Genomic DNA, 19,844 nt, shown 5'->3' on the forward strand with positions numbered 1-19,844 from the left:
GGGGCAGCTGGGTAGCTCAGTGGATTGAGAGCCAGGCCTAGAGATGGGAAATCCTAGGTTCAAATCTGGCCTCAGACACTTCCTAGCTGTGTGACCCTGGGCAAGTCACTTGACCCCCATTGCCTAGTCCTTACCACTCTTCTGCCTTCAAGCCAATACACAGTACTGATTCTAAGACGGAAGTAAAGGGTTTAAATACATAAAAAAATATATGGATACAGCTGGGCATCCCTCTTCAAACACGGGGATCCCTGGTCACACAGAGTTAAGTAGCTACATCCACTGGGGTATGCTCCCCTAAATCTCCACACAGTCACACAATATCCCAGAGAAATCCACATAGATACTGTAGCAGTCACACACAAACGCTATCGCAGAATATCCCAATATAATCACAGCCAGAGTCACGTCCCACGTCATTATCCCACATAATACACCTGGAGGCAGCCACGGGGTCACCACACACAGGCTCGTGCCAGAGAGGTTCGATGACACAGACACATGACGGCAGCTTCTCCCCGACCACCCGCGGACCCTCTGTGTCTAGCAGACGCCCACGCACACGCACACAATCTCGGGCCCACCTGGAGGTGCGTCTCCTTCTCCACGTTGACCCCATTCACCTCCACCAGTCGGTCCCCGGCGCGCAGAGCCGCCGCCTCCGCGGGGGAGCCCGGCTCCACCTTGCGAATGAACTGGCCGCTCTTGCCCTTCTCTCCGTGCAGGTGGAAACCGTAGCCCTGCTCGCCCTTGATCATCCGGCACAGCCGGGGCCGCAGTTGGTCCTTGGCCATGGCGCCGCCGCTGGGGGCGCGAGCTCAGGGGGGAGTGGAGGTGGTGGGGGCGACTACGAGGAACCCCGAGTCCGGGAGTGGAGGAGGACTCGGGAGTCCCAGGTCTTAGAACTAGAGAGCTCGGGAAAGGATCGGAGGCCAGCGGGGATCTGGGCCCTGGAGGGGCCGAGGATGCGGGACGAGGGGAGATGAAGTGGGGTAGATTAGTGCAGGAAGAGGGGGAGGAGAGAGGGCTGAGGGGATGGCTGGCGCAAGGCTGAAGTATCCGGGTGGTGGAACTCGAGGGTGCAGTGCGAACGGGATTCGGCTGCTGGAGATCGGGGTGCACGGCGGAGAAAGGCAGAGAGGCAGAGGGGTGCAGAACTTGGGGGATCCGGGAAGTCCGGGCCGCAGTTCAACTAGTGTAGGGGAAGCGGGCTGGGAGCAGGGACGCCGGGCTCCCAGGGACCGCCGTCTGGAGTCCTTCAGAGGCGGAGCTGGGCGCTGAACCGAGCCGGGAAACGACTGGGACCGGGGATAAGGGCCTCTGCTGCCATACTGGGCCGGGCTCTAGGTTCGGGCTGGCCCAAGCTGGACTGGACCGGAGGCTGCGACTGCTGCCACCCCGAGACCGGTCCGGACAGGGAAGGAGGCGACTGCTGGGACCAAGAGGCGGTGGCGGTTAAGCTCCGCTCCTGCTCCGGCTCCGGCTGGGGTTCGGGCTCCGGCTTAGGCTCCGGCTCCCACTCAGCACCGCCCCCGCCCCGCCTCCTCCACCCCCTCCCTTTCCTTCTGCCCACCGGGACTCGGGTCGCCCGCCCAGTAGCCCCCCGCCGGGTGGGAGGTCCGGGGGCGGAGCCGCAGGATGGGGGAGGGGGCACTGCCTAGAGGACCTGCCTGGAGACTCCTGTACCCTGTGCAAAAGGCTGGAAGGGTCGTATCGCCCGTCCTCCAGCCTCGGAGCAGGCCAGTCCCTGAGTTACACGGTGGCAGTTGGGGGTGGAGAAGGGTACCCTGGCTTCTAGGCTTCCAACACTACCTAACACTGCCCCTTCGCCCTATCAACACCCAATCTGTTCTCTATCAGAAAGCCCTCGCCCACCTAAGGGCCAGCTTTGCTCTCGGAGGATTGCTAATCACAGGCAGGCTGTAATGTTACTTAAAACTTGGGATTCCCTTTCAGGTCCGTTGCTTCCACCTTGAGGCCTCCTCCCTCCTCCCAACTCCATGGATATCCCCTGATTCATTTGCTTGATATTAAATTCTCCTTCCCAGACCCAATAATTCTTGTCTTTTCTTTTCTTTTACCGACTCCTGAAATCCCTACCATCCTTAAGGAAGGTCCCAAGGCGGATAGATACTTCTTGACCCCACCAACACTGTCTCAACATGCCCATTTCCCCATTTCTTTTCAGTATCCCCACATACCCTGACACTCTTGTATTTATATACCCCCAGTCCCATAATCATAATTTTAAAAAAACTTGCCATCTGTCTTAGTAAGACAGAAGAGTGGCAAAATGGTAGGCAATTGGGGTTAAGTGACTTGCCCAGGGTCATACAACTAGGAAGTGCTTGAGGTCATATTTTAACCCAGAACCTCCTGACTCCAGGGCTGGAGTTCTATCTACAGCGCTATCTAGCTCCATCTCCCCACACCCCAATCACTCTTAAATACACTACCTGGAACATTTTGAGGGCTACATTTCTTTCTTCATGCAGGGCTAATCTATCTCAGGCTTCATCTACCCTTCCCAGCTAAGAAATTCAGGACTTCAACCCTCTCCCAATTCTGCCTGACCTGATTTTTCTGACTCTCCTCATCTCCCAGGACCCCCCTTCCCAGGGTCACCTGACAAGTCCCCTGGAATCTCCCAGTTCAGTACTGAATATGGGAGCAGAGTGGAGAGGGAGGGACAGCCCAGGGCCTGACAGCCTTTTAATCACCAACCTCACGTAGAACCAAGAAAATCTCTTTCCTGAGTGAAGAACAACTTTCACAAAGAAGAAACAGATTTCTTGCAGGTAGTTTTGTTGTCAGACATAAAAATCTGCTCAACCTTCAGGAGATTTTCCCCAATTCTGTACATCTTCCAGCAGTGAACAGACTACTTCCCCATGCCAGCCTAGAGAGCTTAGGCATTTTCTTGGCCTCAAGAAAAGATTGGAAGACCTTTCTGGATCCCTGTGAGCTCTGCCCTGGATTGGGGGGAAGGGATTCTTAAGATCAGTAATGAGAATAAATTCTTTTATGCACTGAAGGTGTAAAGATTCAGGCTCTGGACATAAGATATCAGCCTCCCTCCTCCTCCTCCTCCTTTCTCCTTCTCTTCCTCCTATTCCACTTCCACCAACCATGCTCCTCCTTCAGCCAAAAACCCATCACTCCCTTCTACCCCTCCACAGCTCTCTGTTTATTTTTCACTCCTTAGTCCTTTGGAATGGGCCAGCCTTACAGGCTAAGTACACTTTACAGGTCAAATCTTGTTCATTTAGACTTAATAATTAGGCTTTGAAGATTGCAGGGGTCCTGCTATGCTGACAAGAGAAAAAGCAAAAGAACACTTAAAATAAAGGTAGAGACTTTTGATAGACTCATTTCTCTTGTCCAAAGTCAAGTCTCTCTGGGTTTTGGGATACTTGTCACCATGCTAGTTCTAGGGAGATGCTTTATTTTGGGCACAGTTTTTTAAAAAAATTATGTTACAAGGCAAGGACAAAAATTTATATTACAAGAGTAACTTGAAAGGACTCAAAACAGAAAAAGGTTATCCACCGCCACAGAAAGGCCTGAGTATTTCTGAATGAATGACCTGAAACATACTATTCGTCACTTTATTTCCTTCATGCATTTTTCTCTAGAGTAAGCAATGTAACATAATGAACATGGAAATATGTACTATATGATTACACATGTATAACCTATATCATAGAACCTGACTTCTTGGGGAAGGCAGAGGACATGGATCACAAAATGTCTAAAAAGTATATTATTTATTATTATTTGGGGGTAGAACCCACAACATATCTACTAATATGTATAGAGTGATAGTCTGTAAGAGTCGATCTGTCATTCCGGTATGTAATCTAAAGTTTGAAAAAAAAGAAAAATTGTATTGCTAACTTTTATTTGTTTTGAACCATCTTCATTTCAGAATATATTGGTCCATTCTCCTACCCAGTGAGCCATACCTTTGTAAGAAAGAACAGAAAAGAAAGGGGGAGGAGCAGCTGGGTAGTTCAGTAGATTAAGAGCCAGGCCTAGAGATGGGAGGTCCTAGGTTCAAATATGGCCTCAGACACTTCCCAGCTGTGTGACCCTGGGCAAGTCACTTGACCCCCACTGCCTAGCCTTTACCACTTTTCTGCCTTGGAGCCAATACACAGTATTGACTCCAAGACCGAAGGTAAGGGTTAAAAAAAAAGAAAAAGAAAAAGAAAAAGAAAAGAAAGAGGGGGAAAAACAGTAAAACTAAGATAACCAACCAAGGCTACAATTACTCCCACACCTCTAATCCCCCAGCTCACTAAAGAAGGGAGAAAGGGAGACAAACCTGTTTTCTCATTTCATCTTCAGGTTAGCCAAAATTTTCAAATTCCACTACTAAATTATAGAGGAATTCTTTATTTACAATTTGCCTTATATATCTTGCTGTGGACACACTTATTTTCATAGTGTCTTCCCTCCATTCAATTGTAAATTCCTTGAGAAAAGGGACTGTTTTTGCCTTTCCTGGTATCTCCAGTACTGAGCACAGTGCCTGGCACAAAGCAGATGCTTAATAAATGATTGTAGATTTGATTTGAATTCTGGGTCATTGGGAGGAAGTGTCTACACTAAGAAAGTCACAGATCCTTAAAGTTTCCTTAAAGAAATTTTTGCACCTAGTTAAAGCACAAGCTCACCCAAGCCTATTATCTGGCAGTCTCTTACCTTGGCTAACTATTCTTATTAATCAAATTCTGAGCTTTGTTGTTTCTAACTGTCTAAATTCAATGGTATCCTAGGTCAAAGCTCCAGTTTCCACTGCAATCACCACCACCTTAGTTATGGGCTCTGTCTTTCCCACCTGCATCAAATCCTTCATATTCTCAGATTCTCTTCCCCATTGTCTCTCCTTTCTCTAGAAGCTTTTACTTTCCTCCTTTTCTCCTCTAGGCCTCTATCCTACAGCCCCAAAGTTATCTCCTTTTTCTATGGGCTTTCCCAGGAAATGAACTCTCTGGTTTATCTTCCTGGGGGCCCTCTTCCTCCTCTAGTTCACAAAGATGCACAAACTCAGATATGAAGAGATACAAACATACCTGCCAGTCTTGGGGGTGATCCACAAAACAGATCCAGCCAATTTCCCATAAAGGCAAAAGATTTTCACAGTTGCTCCCTCCTCAACAGGGCAATCCCACCCCCAGCACCTATATTTGACTGATTTGTCTTCACTCTTTAGGCATCCCAGCAACAATTTCCCACTCCCTCTTTGGGTAACTCTCTGGCTAAGTGGGTTTCCACATGGTACTTCCTTTCCCACACTTCCCTTGGCATAAAAACCACTTAGGCTAATGCTGGTGGGATGTTGTCATCGGTTTCTCTTTGGCCTAGTCCCGTGAGTGTGTTTTTGGTCAGACCCTGATGCAGCTCCAGGATCATAAGATTAAAGCAGAGAGAGATCTTAGGTAATATCTACCCTATTCTATTTCTCTTTAGAGGTTCAGATGACTGAAGGGATTTACCCAAGCTCACACAGATGGTAAAGAATCCAGGCACGATTTGAACACAATTTTTCTGGGTCTTTTCATACTGTTTCCCTCATAACATTATCAATAGGATTTGGGTCCCTATGGGCTATTTCTATCAACCTTGGCATGTATTTCTCCACCTTGCCCTGGCTCCTCCAGTATATGCCAAGTCAATAGGTATCCTGTGGGTACTTTGGGGGGGGGGAGAAAACAGCCGAGTCTGGGGCCCCAAACACTGCAATGAATCCTTTAGGGCCATTAGGGTGGGATGAAGATTAGCTTTGTGACTGCTCTTCTCCCTCTTCCATTTTACAAGGGCCTGATACTAGCTCCCTCCAGAGTCATTCTCTGGGAGTGGGAGTCTATTTCTTCAAGATCTAAGCTAGGTATAAGGTTGAAAGTGGAGTCTTCTTGGAGAGACACTTTGCCTTCAATTCCACTGCTTCTTGGCATTCCCTCCATTTCCCTGTAACAACCTCCTTTAAATCTCCAGACTTTCCTAGGCCAAAAATCTTTGCTCCTAGTTCTCCATCTCTCCAACACTTCTCCTGAGCTGAGCTGAGTCACTCACACCATCCCCCTGGGGCTGAACTAGAGCAAACTCAATCCTTCTATCCTATTCACCATATATTTACTGAGCCAAGCCTGCCAAGCTCAGGGGCCCACCTTCTCTCCGAGGCTCTCAAGTAGTCTTATTTCTTCTCTAAACCCAACCCTGTTTCTCCCTGTCAGCCCTCCCAGAGCCCCAGGGCACAGGTAGCTCTTCAATTTCTTATTCACTTCCTCTACTTGCCTAGTTCCTCTTAGAGAAAGAGACTGACCTTCCTAACTCTACTGAGTCCTGCCCTATACTGACCCCCAATTTCGAATAGGATTTTACCACTGGAAAAGACTTTAATCCAAACTCCTGATTTTAGAGATAAGGAAGCAGAGGAGACTCAGATAAGGGAAGGAATTTGTCCAAGGTCACAAAGTGGCAAAAATAGATTTTTGACCCTGGTCCTCCACTCCAAATTAAGGGCTGTCCCCACCATAGCACCCAGCCTCTTGCATCTTTCTTCACCCTCCCAAACTCCATCCTAATCCTAATTTCTAGTTGCCAATTTCTGTCTTTGTCATCTTTACCACACCTTCAATCCCCACCCATTGTGCAACTCTCTCTGTCTCTGTCTCTGTCTCTGTCTCTGTCTCTGTCTCTGTCTCTGTCTCTGTCTCTGTCTCTCTCTCTCTCTCTCTCTCTCTCTCTCTCTTTCTCTCTCTCTCTCCCCCCTCCTTCCCTTCCCTCTCTCTGGAGACTTACTTGTTAATCACTAATCACCTTCCCTCAAGACTCTGCTACAATCCTATTTTTCACCTTTTTCATAACTGCCTCAGGTTTCTTCCTTTAACAATTCTAATTTGTTAGAGCTTTCATACTCATTGTCTCATCATGGTCTGGGAGGAAGGCAATAGTAGTTAGCCTCATTTTACAGGTTCAAAGAAGTAATTCGGAATTTGCCTAAGGTTACACATGTCCAAGGATGAAATCAAAGACTGGGTCCCAGATGGAGGTACTAGAAAGGGGGAGGACAAGAAATATCTTAAGTAGCACAGGGTATAAAATGCTGAAATTAGAGTCAGGAAGACTCAAGTTTGTAGCTTCTCCCAGATGTTTACCAGTTTAGATGGCTGATCCTCAGTTTCCTTAACTCTGAAATGGGGATAACAAGAGCATCTACCTCCCAGGTTTGTTGTAAGGATCAAATTAAGTAACCTACCTAAAGTACAGGACTCTGCAAACCTTTTAAGTGCTAGCTATTATTATTATTATTGGTGGTGGTGGTGGTGGTATGATCTTAGGAAAGTAATTTCACCTCTCACCCTCACTTTCCACATTTCTAAAATGAAAGGTTGGATTGAATAAACCCCAAGTCCTTTTCAGCTAAATACTATGATTCTATGACACACAGAAGGGACACATGAGACAAGTCACAACTCCCCTCTTTCCCCTGAATGGGGATTGTCAGGGCTCAGCAAAGGCCACTGGGCCAGGACATTCCCTGAGGGGGTTCTGGTTACCATCCCTGTTTCCAAACAAGAGCTCTTTGTCCCTCAGCTGAGATTAATGGGGAACCAAGATCTCTCCTACAGTCTGTAGAAGGGTAACTGGTCCCTCCAGCCCAAATCAGGAATCCCTTATACTATGTACTACCTTCCCTTTACTGGTCCCCAGTTTTGGGGAGGAAATCTGAAGACTTTTGGACTGATGGTGAATATTTTAATAGTATGGTAAGGGGGAAAGGGTACAAACCAGCTCAGCTTGAGTATGAGACTATGTATAATTGTTTAGATCTCTGTAATTGTGTGTGGTTGTATGTATGTTTGTAAATCTGTACAGTTGTACTGTATAATGGTATTAGGTCTATAAATGTGTTTGTGTGACTATCTGTGTGTAAGATCTCAGACCTGTGATTGTGTATACTCAAGACAGTGTTCATAACTCTATGTGTCTGTATAACTATAGTTTATGTGTATATATTATATATTTCTACATATCATGAATTATACAACTATAATTTCAACATCTGTGAATGACTTTTGGTGTCCCTAATTATTTTTTGTGACTTCACTAACTGCATCATTAATGTCTTTGGTTAGTTGTGGGAGTCTATGTATAACTAACTTTATGTGATTCTTTTTGCATGACAATGGGTGTAACTAGATATGTGAATCTGTGTTTTTGCATGTTGATTAATTATGCATGTAAAATTTTATGTGCATGTGGTATTGAATTAAATGCCAAGAAATAACCTTAGGATGAGGAAGCTAGAGACTAGAGCACTTTGTATATATGCCCTCATTTCAGCTGAAGGTTAGCCCAGAGGCAGGAAGATGGTTAAGGTGACCCTTGCTTTCCTCCTCCACTAGGATCCTAGATTATTTTCTCCCTTTTTTTATGAAATGGAAGTATACCTGATAGCCCTCAGGACACAGCCAGGCTACCTGAAGCATAAATGGTGTCTAGGGAGTGGGCTAGAGGCCTAGCCCCATTGTCCCATCACCATAAGGATCTTTCCCAGGGGGACCAGCTAAGTCATCCCATTTCAGGATGATTTTGGTATACCTTTCATGTAGGGTTGGGAATTTATCTCCACAATCTCTCTCACTACATGGGCATCCACTCCCCTAGATTTTGTCCTTAATAACAGGCACTTAATAACTGGATAGAAAGTTCTCTATGTGTGTGGAGGGGTGGGAGGAGGAAGGCCTGAGTCTCTGGGCACTGTCCAGATGCTGTAATGGGCAGAAGGGAAGCAAATTCTGACTGTTGTGGGAGAGCCTTGGGAGAAGGGAATGTTTTCGGGAATTCCCCGACACTAATGGAGAAAGTCCCACTGGGCTTCCTGCATGGACTGGCACTGATGAGCACTAATTAGCCAAGGTGCAGAAAGCCTCCACTCCAGGGAGCCAGCAAGTGCATTGAAATGGAGAGATGTAAGAAGAAAAGCAAGACAGAGAGAAACAGAGACTAGGAAGCTGTATAAAAAAAGAGACAGAAAAAGAGACAAAGTCAGAGACAGAAAGTGATTGACTCCTAGAGGAGAGACAGAGGAAAGAAAAAGAGACAGAAACAGGGAGGAGAGAATAAAATAGATCAGACTGGAAAGAGAGACAAGAAAGAGGCAAAGTCAGAGAAAAAACTGACTCAGAGGAGATAGGAGGAGATAATCAGAGAGAATGAAACAGACCAGAGCAGAGATGGAAAAGGGAGAAAGACAAAATCAGAGACAGAAAGATAACTCACCAAGGAGAAAGAGATCATCAGAGAGGGGAAGAGAATGAAACAGACCAGAGAAGAAAGAGAGGTTCATTTACTGGAGAGAGACAGAAAGAAGAAAGATCACCAGACACCAAGACAAAGAGGGAATGAAACAGACCAGAGTGGAGAGACCGACGGAAAAGAGAAATAGAGAATGAGCCAGAGAGGAAAGATGAGACAGAGACCAGGGGCCAGAAGGTGCTGGACAGCAGCTGAGGAGGGAGAAGAAAAAGGGACCTGGTCCTCTCACGGGAACAATAGAGGGGAGGAGGCGGGGGCGGCGGCGGCGGCTGGGAGATGGAGGGGGGGGCGGGTCTAAGAAAGCCTGAGGGAAAAAACTAGCAACTCCGCCCTTCCTCCACTACAAAAAGTGACCTCGAGGCGCCCCCTGGAGGCCCCTATCCAGAGTGTGCAAAGTCCAGACCCTCCTCCCTCCACCACTGGCCCACCTCCTCTCCGTGGATCTCAGGGCCTCAGACTCAAGCCTCCCTCCCACCCTTACTACCCGCCTTTCCCCCCAGCCTCAGGGACCAAGGAGGAAATTCATCTGGGAGTTTCTTCCTGGCTCAGTCAGGGCTATTGTGCCTGTGACCGGGAGGGAAGGGAGTCCGGGACAGACTGGGTGGGGGCTAGGGAAGTTCTCTGGACCCTGGAGGGGGAGGGGTGGGAGCAGCATCTTCGTTGGCCAGCTGCAGCCCTTGGGGACAGATCGCGCTTTGCCCAAGCTACGGAGCCCTTTGAAAGGAAAAGAGACATTAACCCCCTAGCCTCCTAATCTGCCCATCACTGGAGAGAGAGACTCAGACCTAAGACATAAGTAATCCCCATAAATAATTGGGGCAATTTTTTTAAAGTAAAAATTTATTCTAGATAAAATAATTTCAGTAGAAAAGAAACTCTAAACTGAAAACTTATTAACATTGATTAATTTTTTAAAATTCTGTAATCAAATAGTTCATTTTCCTCTTGTTCTTTTGGAGACCCTGCTATTTGAGAGACTAGAAAGTACTTTTGTACTATTTAAATCTGAACTTCCCATTCCCTTCCTCATTTACTCTTCAGTCTCTTACCCCAAGTCTGCAGATATCCCTATCTCCTTCCCCCTGAACCCCTATCAGGTCCTTTCCTTACTAGCCTTGGACAGGCTCCAAGTGAAACTCAAGAGAAGTTAAGGAGGTCTGATTGTAGATGATCAGAGAGAGTTAATGTAAGAACAAATCCAGCTAAGTCTATGCAGCTGGACTTTCTAAGGTTTGAACTTCCTTTTGCTTGATGTGACTTTTCTCCCTAATTCCCTAGTAAGCTGTTGCTTGAATAATCTTTGGTAAGTAATTTCTCTCAGATTCAGTTCCCCCATTTGCAAAATAAGGTTATTCTAGGCAACCACTAATATCTAATATCTAATAATATTAGGTTACTTCTAATCTAATAATAAATCATAAGTTCCTTTGAAAGTCTTATAGAGGCAGTTAGGTGGCATAGTAGATGGAGAGCACCAGACCTGGAGTTAAATATCTGGCCTGAGACATTTCCTAGCTGTATGACTCTGGGCAAGTCACTTAGTACCATTAGTAGCCCTTGTGCTTCTGTCTTAGAGTTGTTACTGTTGTAAGGGTTAAATTAAGGAGTTCAACAAAATGAGGAGAGCAGTTTAACAGAATCTTTGTTTAATTTAAGAAAGACGTACAGATAGAAAGATAGAAATGAGGAAAGAGAGATTATTAATCTTATAAATATACATAAAATTCCTAATAACTACCTAAAACAGTGGTTCTCAACCTGTGGGTTGCGACCCTGGCAGGGGTCAAACGAACAAAACACAGGGATCGCCTAAAGCCATCAGAAAATACATATTTCTGATGCCTTTAGCCACTGAGAAATCACACTACTTTACAGCAAGATCTCAGAAAGAACGGGGACCCTGCTGCCCGCACATTGTACTAATATTAATTATCTATCAGCAGCCCTCCCCCATGAGGGACAATGGATTTACCCTGTTGCCTGGAGACCGGACTCAAACAGAGACCCAGAGAGAGCACCCAGGCCCTGGCTCCAGAGGGGTTAAGACCGAGTCCGGGAGCGGATAACTCCTGGAGCGGATAACAGAGCCGAGTAACTCCAGCAAAGTGAAGCCTCAGCTCAAGCTGGAGGGAGACAGAAAGAAGGCAGTGTCTGCAGACCCCCTCCCCAGCAGGACTTACCTCCCGCCCCAGCACTCAGGCTGCCTCCTGCTGGATTAATATTTCTCATCATATAATTAAACATTGTTTTTGTGATTAATCATTATGTTTAAATTATGTTTGATTTGTAGCAATGAGAACACATAATGCATATCAGGTATTTACATTCCAAATCATAACTGTAGCAAAATTACAGTTTTGAAGTGGCCACCAAAATAATTTTTTGGTTTGGGGTCACCGCAACATGAGAAATTGTATTGCAGGGTCACGGCATTAGAAAGGTTGAGAACCACCGACCTAAAATTTCCTAAAACTATCTCTGTCTTCTCAAGACAGGTTCTTCTGCCTGGCACACCGGGCCTACTCTACTCTATCTATAAAGGATTCACTAACTACCTAACTCCCTAAAATAATAGACAGCCACCACTCATTCACTCCTTCATTCAGTTTTCTACAGCAGCCCAACTGTCAGCAGCCAACTGCCAGTAGCCCCTTGCCTCAGAGACAGACCTCCTGCTCTCTCAAGATCCCAGAGGCAAAAGACTCTTCAACTGTGTGAGGCTGCTTTCTTCTCTCCTCACTAACCAACTATTCCCCCTAACTTCCTGTCAGAGGGCCCACTACTTCCTCTCCATAGTCCTGGTCTCTCTGGGAACGGAATCTTCAGCTCTGACTCATTGAACCTGTCAGTTCTGATCTACTTAGAAATCCTGCTCTCTAGCCTCCTAAGGAGACAGAGGGAAAGATTAAGAAAATCCCTTTAATGTTACTAAGACAGAAAGTAAAGGTTAAAGTCTCCTTTATAATGGACCAGTACCTGAGTTAAGAAAACATTATGTGGTGCTGGAGCCAGTTCCAACTAGCTCAGAGAAAATTGTTGGGTTTTCTGTTTGCATTTATACCAGAATTGGCAATAGCTGCAAATCAGGGCTTGATTTATTGATTGTCTAGACTTAAGAAAATGATAGTGAAAATGTTAATAATGAAAATTAAACTTTAAAATATGTCCTAATACATTATTCCCCCCACCCCACCCCACCCCCAGGGAGTCAGTTATTAAATATTTACCAACACACACTTGTTGAGAATAAGGTAAAATTTCTGTCCCCTTTGACTGTAAAAAGACTGAGGATCTGGGAACCCTAAAGACCAGAATAAACAAACCAGGTTTCTTTCACTTCCTAGAAAACTTTTTTACTGAGGTTGCCTGATCTCACTCTGCAAGGATGAGTTTCCCCAAACCAAAAGTTATAGTTAGTGTTAAATTTATGGTTGGACTGAATATTTAATTGGTTGCCAGGGATTAAATTCTAAATCCCAAAAATGAATTAGTAGAGTAAAATGGAATTTATGGTAGTTTATTTTACAATAGAGGGAAGATATTAAGGAAGAGAGAGACAGAGAGAGGAGAGACAGAGAGACAGAGAGAGAGTACTCCAGCTTCCTCTGAGCCAGGTAGAGATTCTAAGGCCCCAGCAGGGGAAAGGAGTCTCAAGACAAGGCTGATGCCTCCAGAAGGCCAAGGAAGAAAGTCAGCCTTTACACTCACCACGTGTCAGCTCAATCATCAGATTCTTTATCAGCTTCAACTCCAGTAGGCTCCACTCCAAGTGTGTCTCTTTCAAACTCCAAGTGTCCCTCATCACTCCAAGTCTCTCTTCACTCCAAGTGACCCTCTTCACTCCAAGTGTCTGTTCACTCCAAGTCCTAGTGCCTGTCCTGTGTGTGTTGTTTCCACTTTTAAAGAACTTTTTCTCTTGTGTCACTTCCCCTAAATTTTACATCTAAGACTGCCCACTCTTTCACTTGTGGGTCACAGACCTCCCACTCAGTGTATGAAATGGGTGTTCACACCTTTTTGTGGATAAAATCCAAAATGGCTAGATCTCCATACTCAACTTTAAGTACTGTGTTTATACTTCGGGGATTAAAATCTAAAAATAGACAGGGTATTACAATTTAATCTTCACAATCAAGGAAGAGCTAAGTACCTTCATTGTTACAATCAGGGGAGAGCCAAATCCAATCTTCACATTAGCTTCTACCTTCCTGCTTCTGATTAATCACTGGAGATCTGTTAGGGCTAAGTGAATTTTCTTCAAGTTCAAGGCCAATCACATATATACATGAAAACAGGAAATAAAATGTTTCAAATAACAATTACGGCAAAGCAAAATGCTCAGAACTGATGTACAAGGTTGGAGGAACCATTTGTGATGATCCAGTTGACTCTATCTTGTCTCTCCACTTCTCTCTCTATCCCTCATTTTTCAACAACTGATATCTAAAACCTTCCCCCTTTTCTCCCATTAGTTTGCAAGTACTGACAATTCTTTCAACCATGCTTCCCTTTTCCGATAAATAGTAGAATAGATTTGATGAATGGATTGATTAACAAGCATTTATTAAGCTTTGTACTAGTTTTGAACCCCTTTCTTCATATTCATGGAGCATGGAGCATCGAACAGACTTCATTTCCAGCAGTTATATACCCTCTTCCATCTACTGGTAACCTATAATTTCAGAGACACTAAGCAACTTTCTGCTTGATAATTCTTCCTTGTGACTAAAATTTCCTGCCCCTCTCCACCTTTCTGATCTTTTTATACCTCACACTCCACACACTCTTCAATCTAGTGATACTGGCCCCATTAGAAGAAATCTTGCCTCATATTGTATAGTATCCAAGTTTTCTAAACTGATCTGTAACTGGAGATCTTCAGATTATATGGTCCATGGTCATTTCTTCAAAAGGAACCCCACCCTCTTCCATCTCATATTATTGAAGTCCCACTCTTTCTATCTTCTAATAGCCTCCCCTCTTATATTTGGGTGATTTTGAATATAAAATCTACTTGAAATTGTAGGCTACTTATAGTGGAAGAGATATATAACTGCTGGGAATAAAGGCTGTTTAATGCCAAGAGTATTAACTATTTCTCTTGAAAAATTCACCAAAAGTCAGAGGCAGAGGGCTGTACTAAATGACTTTTTGAGTGCAGAACCTAAATTTGTGCAAAAGAAGTTAATATCCAGTCAAGTCTCAGAGGGCACTGTGAGTCCGTCCTCAGTCTTCCTAACTCCAGTGAGTAGGTGGAGTGGAGGAAGTAGAGGGAGGATAGAAGGAGGTGGAGATGACTTTTTAGAATCTTATTTATTCCCATTGGTTTAGGTCCAGTGCAGGAATTAGGCTCTCCAAAATAGAAGACTATGTATTATTCCTCTGACTGTGTTTTGCTTCTTCTTTCAAGTTCTTCTCATCCATGTACTCTAGGCCAGAGTTTCTTTCAGGCCAAGTGCAAGAAAAAGGGGTTTTCTTAGATATTAATGTCTTATTGTCCTAAGGAACAGATCCAAGACCTTCTCCACCCTCCTCCCACAGTAGACTAAGGAATATGGAGAGAGAATGGAAGCTCCCTCTCCCCCACCAACCTGGGAACATCAGGAGATAATGAGAGGTTAGGGCAGAGATGGGTGAGGAAAGGGGCTTGGCAACTGTAAGGATAATTTAGGGTTATGACCTAGTCTGAATTTAATTTTTGGTCGCCAGGGGATATCCCAGATAAAAATACCCAAGTCATTTTGGAAATATATGGTGGTTTAATCAATATATAGGGAAGAAATCAAGGAGAAGAGAGAGGGAGAGGGTATAGGATTTCTCCCGCCTGGCCTGTGCCAGGGGGAGTTCAAAATCAAAAAAAGGTTTCTGAAGAAGATTAGAGGCTTCTAAGTGGATAGTGTTCGGAAGGTAAAAGAGAAAGAATCAGCCTAAAACTCCAAGAGATCTTAGAGAAAATGCCTCACCAAACTAGGTTACTATGCTTCCTCCAGTATGGTATCAAGGAAAACTCATCTCTTAAAACTGGACACTAGCAGCTGCCATGCCAAGATGCCAACACGCTCAGCCAGCTGCCACCAGCCACCTCTCCGCTATCAAAGAGGCCCAAGAGAGGAAGTGATGCGAAATATATAGATGGTTTTACATCACTTTCCTATGTCTCACATGTACCAATATCTTAGGCTTGACTTAAGACAGCCCAGGGATATGTCAGTTGTTTCTGATTTGTCATTTGCTAACACATGTCTGTCATAGGCCATCCTCCTAAATACTTAATTCTTAAGTATGGATATAGACATTCCTGATTTTGTTAGACTAAGTAGGGTGGAATAATCTAAAGTTCACAATTTCCTGATTTTTGTTAGACTAAGTAGACTAAATAATCTAAAGTTCACACTCCTTAGGACAGACTGGATTAGAGAAGAGAGAAGAAAGAACAACTCCAGGCCTCCAGAGATTTGATCCACTGAGTTTGGAATCTTATCTTGAGCTTACCCCTAATTCCCTCCCAGAGTTTAGTTTAGAATTCCTAGTGCTTAGAGGAATAGAGAGGGGAATCAGGAAGGGAATTTAGCTAGGCTGGTCCTCCTATATGTATAGATCATCCCTCATAGATGACCCTACAGATGGACATTGGTCTGTTCTCACAATCTTTCCCACTTAGTAAGGATGCAATGTTCTCTTCTGGAGCTTCTAGAAGATGGAGGAAAGACCTGAGATAAAAGGGCCCGTGCCAGAGGTTTCTCTCTACTAATAAAAATCCAAGTCTAACCCACAGCTGAGATAAGACACTGCAGGAGGAAGGTTTTACCCATGCACAGTAGGTTCCAAATAAATGTTTGTGGAATAGAATTACTGCGTATGGCCAAGACCATGGCACAGCATTGATTCTGGAGCGGGAGGATCTAGATTTAAGTTCTGTTTCTGACTTACTACCTGTGTGTTCTTGAGCAAAAATACTTAACTTTCCTGGGTCTCAGTTTCCTCATCTATAAAATGGAAGAAGAAATTAGAAGGCCTTTAAGGCCCCTCCCATTTCTACATTTATGATCTTATGAGCTGTATTTTTGTCTTATCCCTCCTATTGGACTGGGAATCCCTAGAGGGTAGAACCTGGGCCTTTCAACGATTCATATGCAGTCCTCACAGTGTAGTCCAGGCAAAGTGAATCTACACACAGCAAAGTGTTCAAGGAAAGTATTCAGTGAATGAAGTGAGAGAAGTGAGGGGCCAAGAGAGTTCCTGCTGACTAGATGAAATAGAAACGAGTCAATTAGCCCTGGGATCAGCATCCAAGTTGCCATAGCTGCTTTTTAGATACCTTATATTAGTTATTGCTTTAATTCTGCAATAAGTCCATCCCCTATAGAACAAGAGGTCTCATTGCTTAAACCTCATCCAATGGATCTGGGACATTGAGCTCCCCAAGCATATTTTCATAGGGATGCAGCGCCCTCTTTTGGAGCTTCTGGAGGACAATGGTGAGACCTGAGATAAAAATGTCCCTGAATTTTGGAGGGCAAATAGAGTGAAAAGCGCTATGGGGAGGGAGGGAGGGAGCTGTGGAATTCTTCCAGGGCTGCCTCCACATGTCCGAAGGAGATTTGGGTGATCTGGAGGTCAGGATTAGGATGTGGTAGCCAAGAATTTATTAATTGCCTGCCCCAATAGTCAGTAAAGGACTCTGGGATAATAGCTGAGTCTGATTCTGGGACAGAGTTCCCTCTCTTCAAGACAGTGTGTTGCTCTAAGGAAGGAAGCCTGGATGGAGCTGAGACCAGGGAGGGAAAGCTCAGCTCTGCGCATATAAAGGAGTATAGACCCTTTGTAAAGGGGAAATAGACAGCCTAGTCTAGGGTCTCTGACTCCTTCCAGGGGAAAAGAAAGGGGATTCTGGAAGATGCCACCCCTAGGCTCCCCTATCTAGGTACTATTAGGTCTCTGTCCTGATTCGCAATGTCCCAAGCATCTGGCCCTTGCTCCTTTGCCCATCCTCCCCATCTTCCTCCTCTGGTTCACTTTAGAGAGCCAACAAGCATAGAGGGGGATAGGTGGGAGGAGAGGAGACTCAAACACTGCCTTGAATAAGAGTTGGGAGAGGAGAATTAGATTCTCCCCAGGGAAGAGGGGAAATCTGCAGAGAAAGGGGCAGGGGCTGATGACATTTACCAGAACACAACTCCACTATTTGCACTGTAGGGCAATATACCAAAGTACACAGGGGACTGGGAAGAAAGGAAGAGCTCTGAACTCCTTTCCTACTGGCCTCATCCAGAACTAGCTGTAGGGTGGGGGTGGAAGCAGAGCAGAGAAGGTCAGATGCCGTTTAAACTGTCATTTTTAATGAAAGCAAATTCCTACAGTAAGACTGGGAAGGTACACAAAGGCCAACAAAAAACAATGACTATGGAGGAAAAGGAGAAAGGGAGGGAAATATAACTGGAGACCACAGTAAGGGTTGAGTCATTGTCCCTGAGGGTTCCGTTCAGCTTCTAACTCCTCAACCTTTCTTTACCCCACAACAGGCCACAATACAGCTGACATATAAGGGCTGGGATCTGGAGACCTTCAAAGCTGGGGTCAGGAAGAGGTCTGGAGGCTTTGGAATGCCCCAGTCCATGGAGGGCACAGATAATATCTTCTCTCTGAAGACTCTGTAAATGCAATAACAAGGAACTTGAGTTGAAGAGAGATGGGAAGACCCACGTGCTCCTCCCCTCCCCTAGTTAGCACCCATTAGAGAGGAAAGAGAGGATTTCCCTAGGAACCTGCCTCCATTCAAACATTTACTTCAGATCTCCAAGCCTTTCCCTCCCCAAAGCCTTGAATCTATATCTCTCTGCCATTAATAAATCTGGGAGTTCAAGCAGCCTTGAACACAGGTGGAACAAACACATGGGCAGACAAGTTTACATAGACATATTCAACTGACCCAAAAACATCCGTGAGACGAACTGGAGCTGCACCCACCTTTACACAGGCACACATGCAGTCACACAATCACAGGGTCAGGCACCAACACAGTTAAAGTAACTCTCTTCCTCTTGGCTGGCCGACTCCCACCCTAGCCCCTCGCCTCTGCCACCTCCACCTGCCAGCCCAGCCTCAAATACCAAAAGGACTGAGTTGGGGATCCAGCTGCGGGAAGTTTCCTCTCTGGCCCCAGGGAGCTTCTGAAAGTGCACTATCCCTGAGCCTTTTCTCACCGACTGGCGGGCTCGAACCCATGTTGCCGGTCCAGCGTCCTCCTCCTCGCAGCTCCCTGCGACCCCTGCGCGGTGCCTCCCTGGGATTTCCCCGGACCGCTGCCAAGAGCTTGGTCCAGGCAGGAAGGTGATCGGTTCCAGCAGAGAGTTCCCGGTCCACGTCTCTGTTTCCATGGCCCGGGCTCGATTCCACTGTGCGGCGCCACAGGTAAGGCGAGCGTCGGAGGCCCATGAGCAGCCCCGAAGCCCGGCCCACTGTGTGATAGCGGGGGCTCGCCACGTGTTTGTACCAGGCACCCGCCGGCGAGCTCCGTAGCAGGAGCATCAGCAGCAATAGCGGCGTCCAGGGCACACCCGAAACGACCGAGGGCCCTAGCCCGGTCCTGCCTAAGGGACGCGCCAGGGCGTCTACTCCTCCTCCCCCAAAGCCTGGGGGAGCCGAACTCAGGACTTGGACGCAGATGGGGCTGCCGCAGCCGCAGAGAGTAAAGCCCGCGGATTCCCTGGGTCGGTAAAGGGTGCCCCGGGAGCTGCCTTGGGTGCACAGAGGATGAAGTTAGGGGCTTTCCTGGCCTCTGCAAGGGATGCTCTTAGGAACCGGCCGGGGTGGGGAGCGGGGTGAGGCTAAGATAAGGGAGTCCCGGGAGCCCCGGGAGGTGAGCTTGGGACCAGACCGTAGTAGTTAGGGGGATGAGGCTGAGGGCTTCCTGGGGTTTGCAGAAGATAAGGTTAGGAGCCGCCCGGTTTTGACAGAATTCCAACCTGGAATTAGCCAAGGGTCTCTCCTAGGGAGGGCTGGAATTAGCAGGGAGCCTCTCCTGGAGCCAGCTTGGATCCAGTAAGGAGTACAGCTAGGATCTGTCTAATCAGGGTCACACTGACCTGGATCAAGGTCTAGGGGGTCGGGAATGGGACTTGGGTGCTAGGGATCAGACTGCTTCTGCAGTTTCTGGCGCTGGAGCAGGCTCAGGTGACAGGAGGGTAGCAGGAAATGCCAGTGTATGGGATCAGGCTCCACTTATAACTGAAGGAGGAAAGGGGGGGCGGCATTAGAAGCACGCCCATCCCTTCTCTAGAGGCCAAGTGATGGAGGACTTGTTTCTCTCTCTCTCTCTCTCTCTCTCTCTCTCTCTCTCTCTCTCTCTCTCTCTCTCTCTCTCTCTCTCTCTCTCTCTCTCTCTCTCTCTCTCTCTCTCTTCCTCTGTTTGACTGTCTCTCTCTCTCTCCCTCTCTCTCTCTCTCTCTCTCCCTCTCTCTCCCTGTCTCCCTCTCTCTCTGTCTCTGTCTCTCTCTCCATCTCTCTCTCTCCTTTCC

General features: G+C 46.2%; 2 protein-coding genes across 2 annotated transcripts in view; both read right to left on the bottom strand.

Annotated features, from left to right (window-relative positions):
• Nucleotides 1-2,046, bottom strand: part of NHERF2 (NHERF family PDZ scaffold protein 2) — a 33,199-nt gene extending 31,153 nt beyond the window's left edge. The window contains exon 1 of the mRNA XM_007499376.3: nucleotides 585-2,046. Coding sequence (XP_007499438.2) covers nucleotides 585-794 — 210 coding nt within the window. The 5' untranslated portion in view covers nucleotides 795-2,046. The remainder of the gene's footprint in view (nucleotides 1-584) is intronic.
• Nucleotides 2,047-17,644: 15,598 nt separating this feature from the next.
• NPW (neuropeptide W) lies at nucleotides 17,645-19,640 on the bottom strand. Its single transcript, XM_007499923.2, has 2 exons — nucleotides 18,531-19,640; nucleotides 17,645-17,978 (listed from the first exon to the last, which is right to left on the bottom strand). Exons 1-2 carry the CDS (start codon nucleotides 18,853-18,855, stop codon nucleotides 17,905-17,907), a joined length of 399 nt encoding a protein of 132 aa, XP_007499985.2. The 5' UTR covers nucleotides 18,856-19,640; the 3' UTR covers nucleotides 17,645-17,904.
• Nucleotides 19,641-19,844: the final 204 nt, after the last annotated feature.

Source organism: Monodelphis domestica, chromosome 7, assembly GCF_027887165.1.
Source record: "Monodelphis domestica isolate mMonDom1 chromosome 7, mMonDom1.pri, whole genome shotgun sequence".
Taxonomy (NCBI): Eukaryota; Metazoa; Chordata; class Mammalia; order Didelphimorphia; family Didelphidae; genus Monodelphis; species Monodelphis domestica.

Excerpts from the sequence above, each read along its gene's own strand:
- NPW (XM_007499923.2), bottom strand. The coding sequence starts at position 18,855 with ATGCTCCTGCTACGGAGCTCGCCGGCGGGTGCCTGGTACAAACACGTG. Across the intron at positions 17,979-18,530 it reads GGGTTCGAGCCCGCCAGTCG|AGTCTTCAGAGAGAAGATAT; the intron begins GTGAGAAAAGGC and ends TTGCATTTACAG.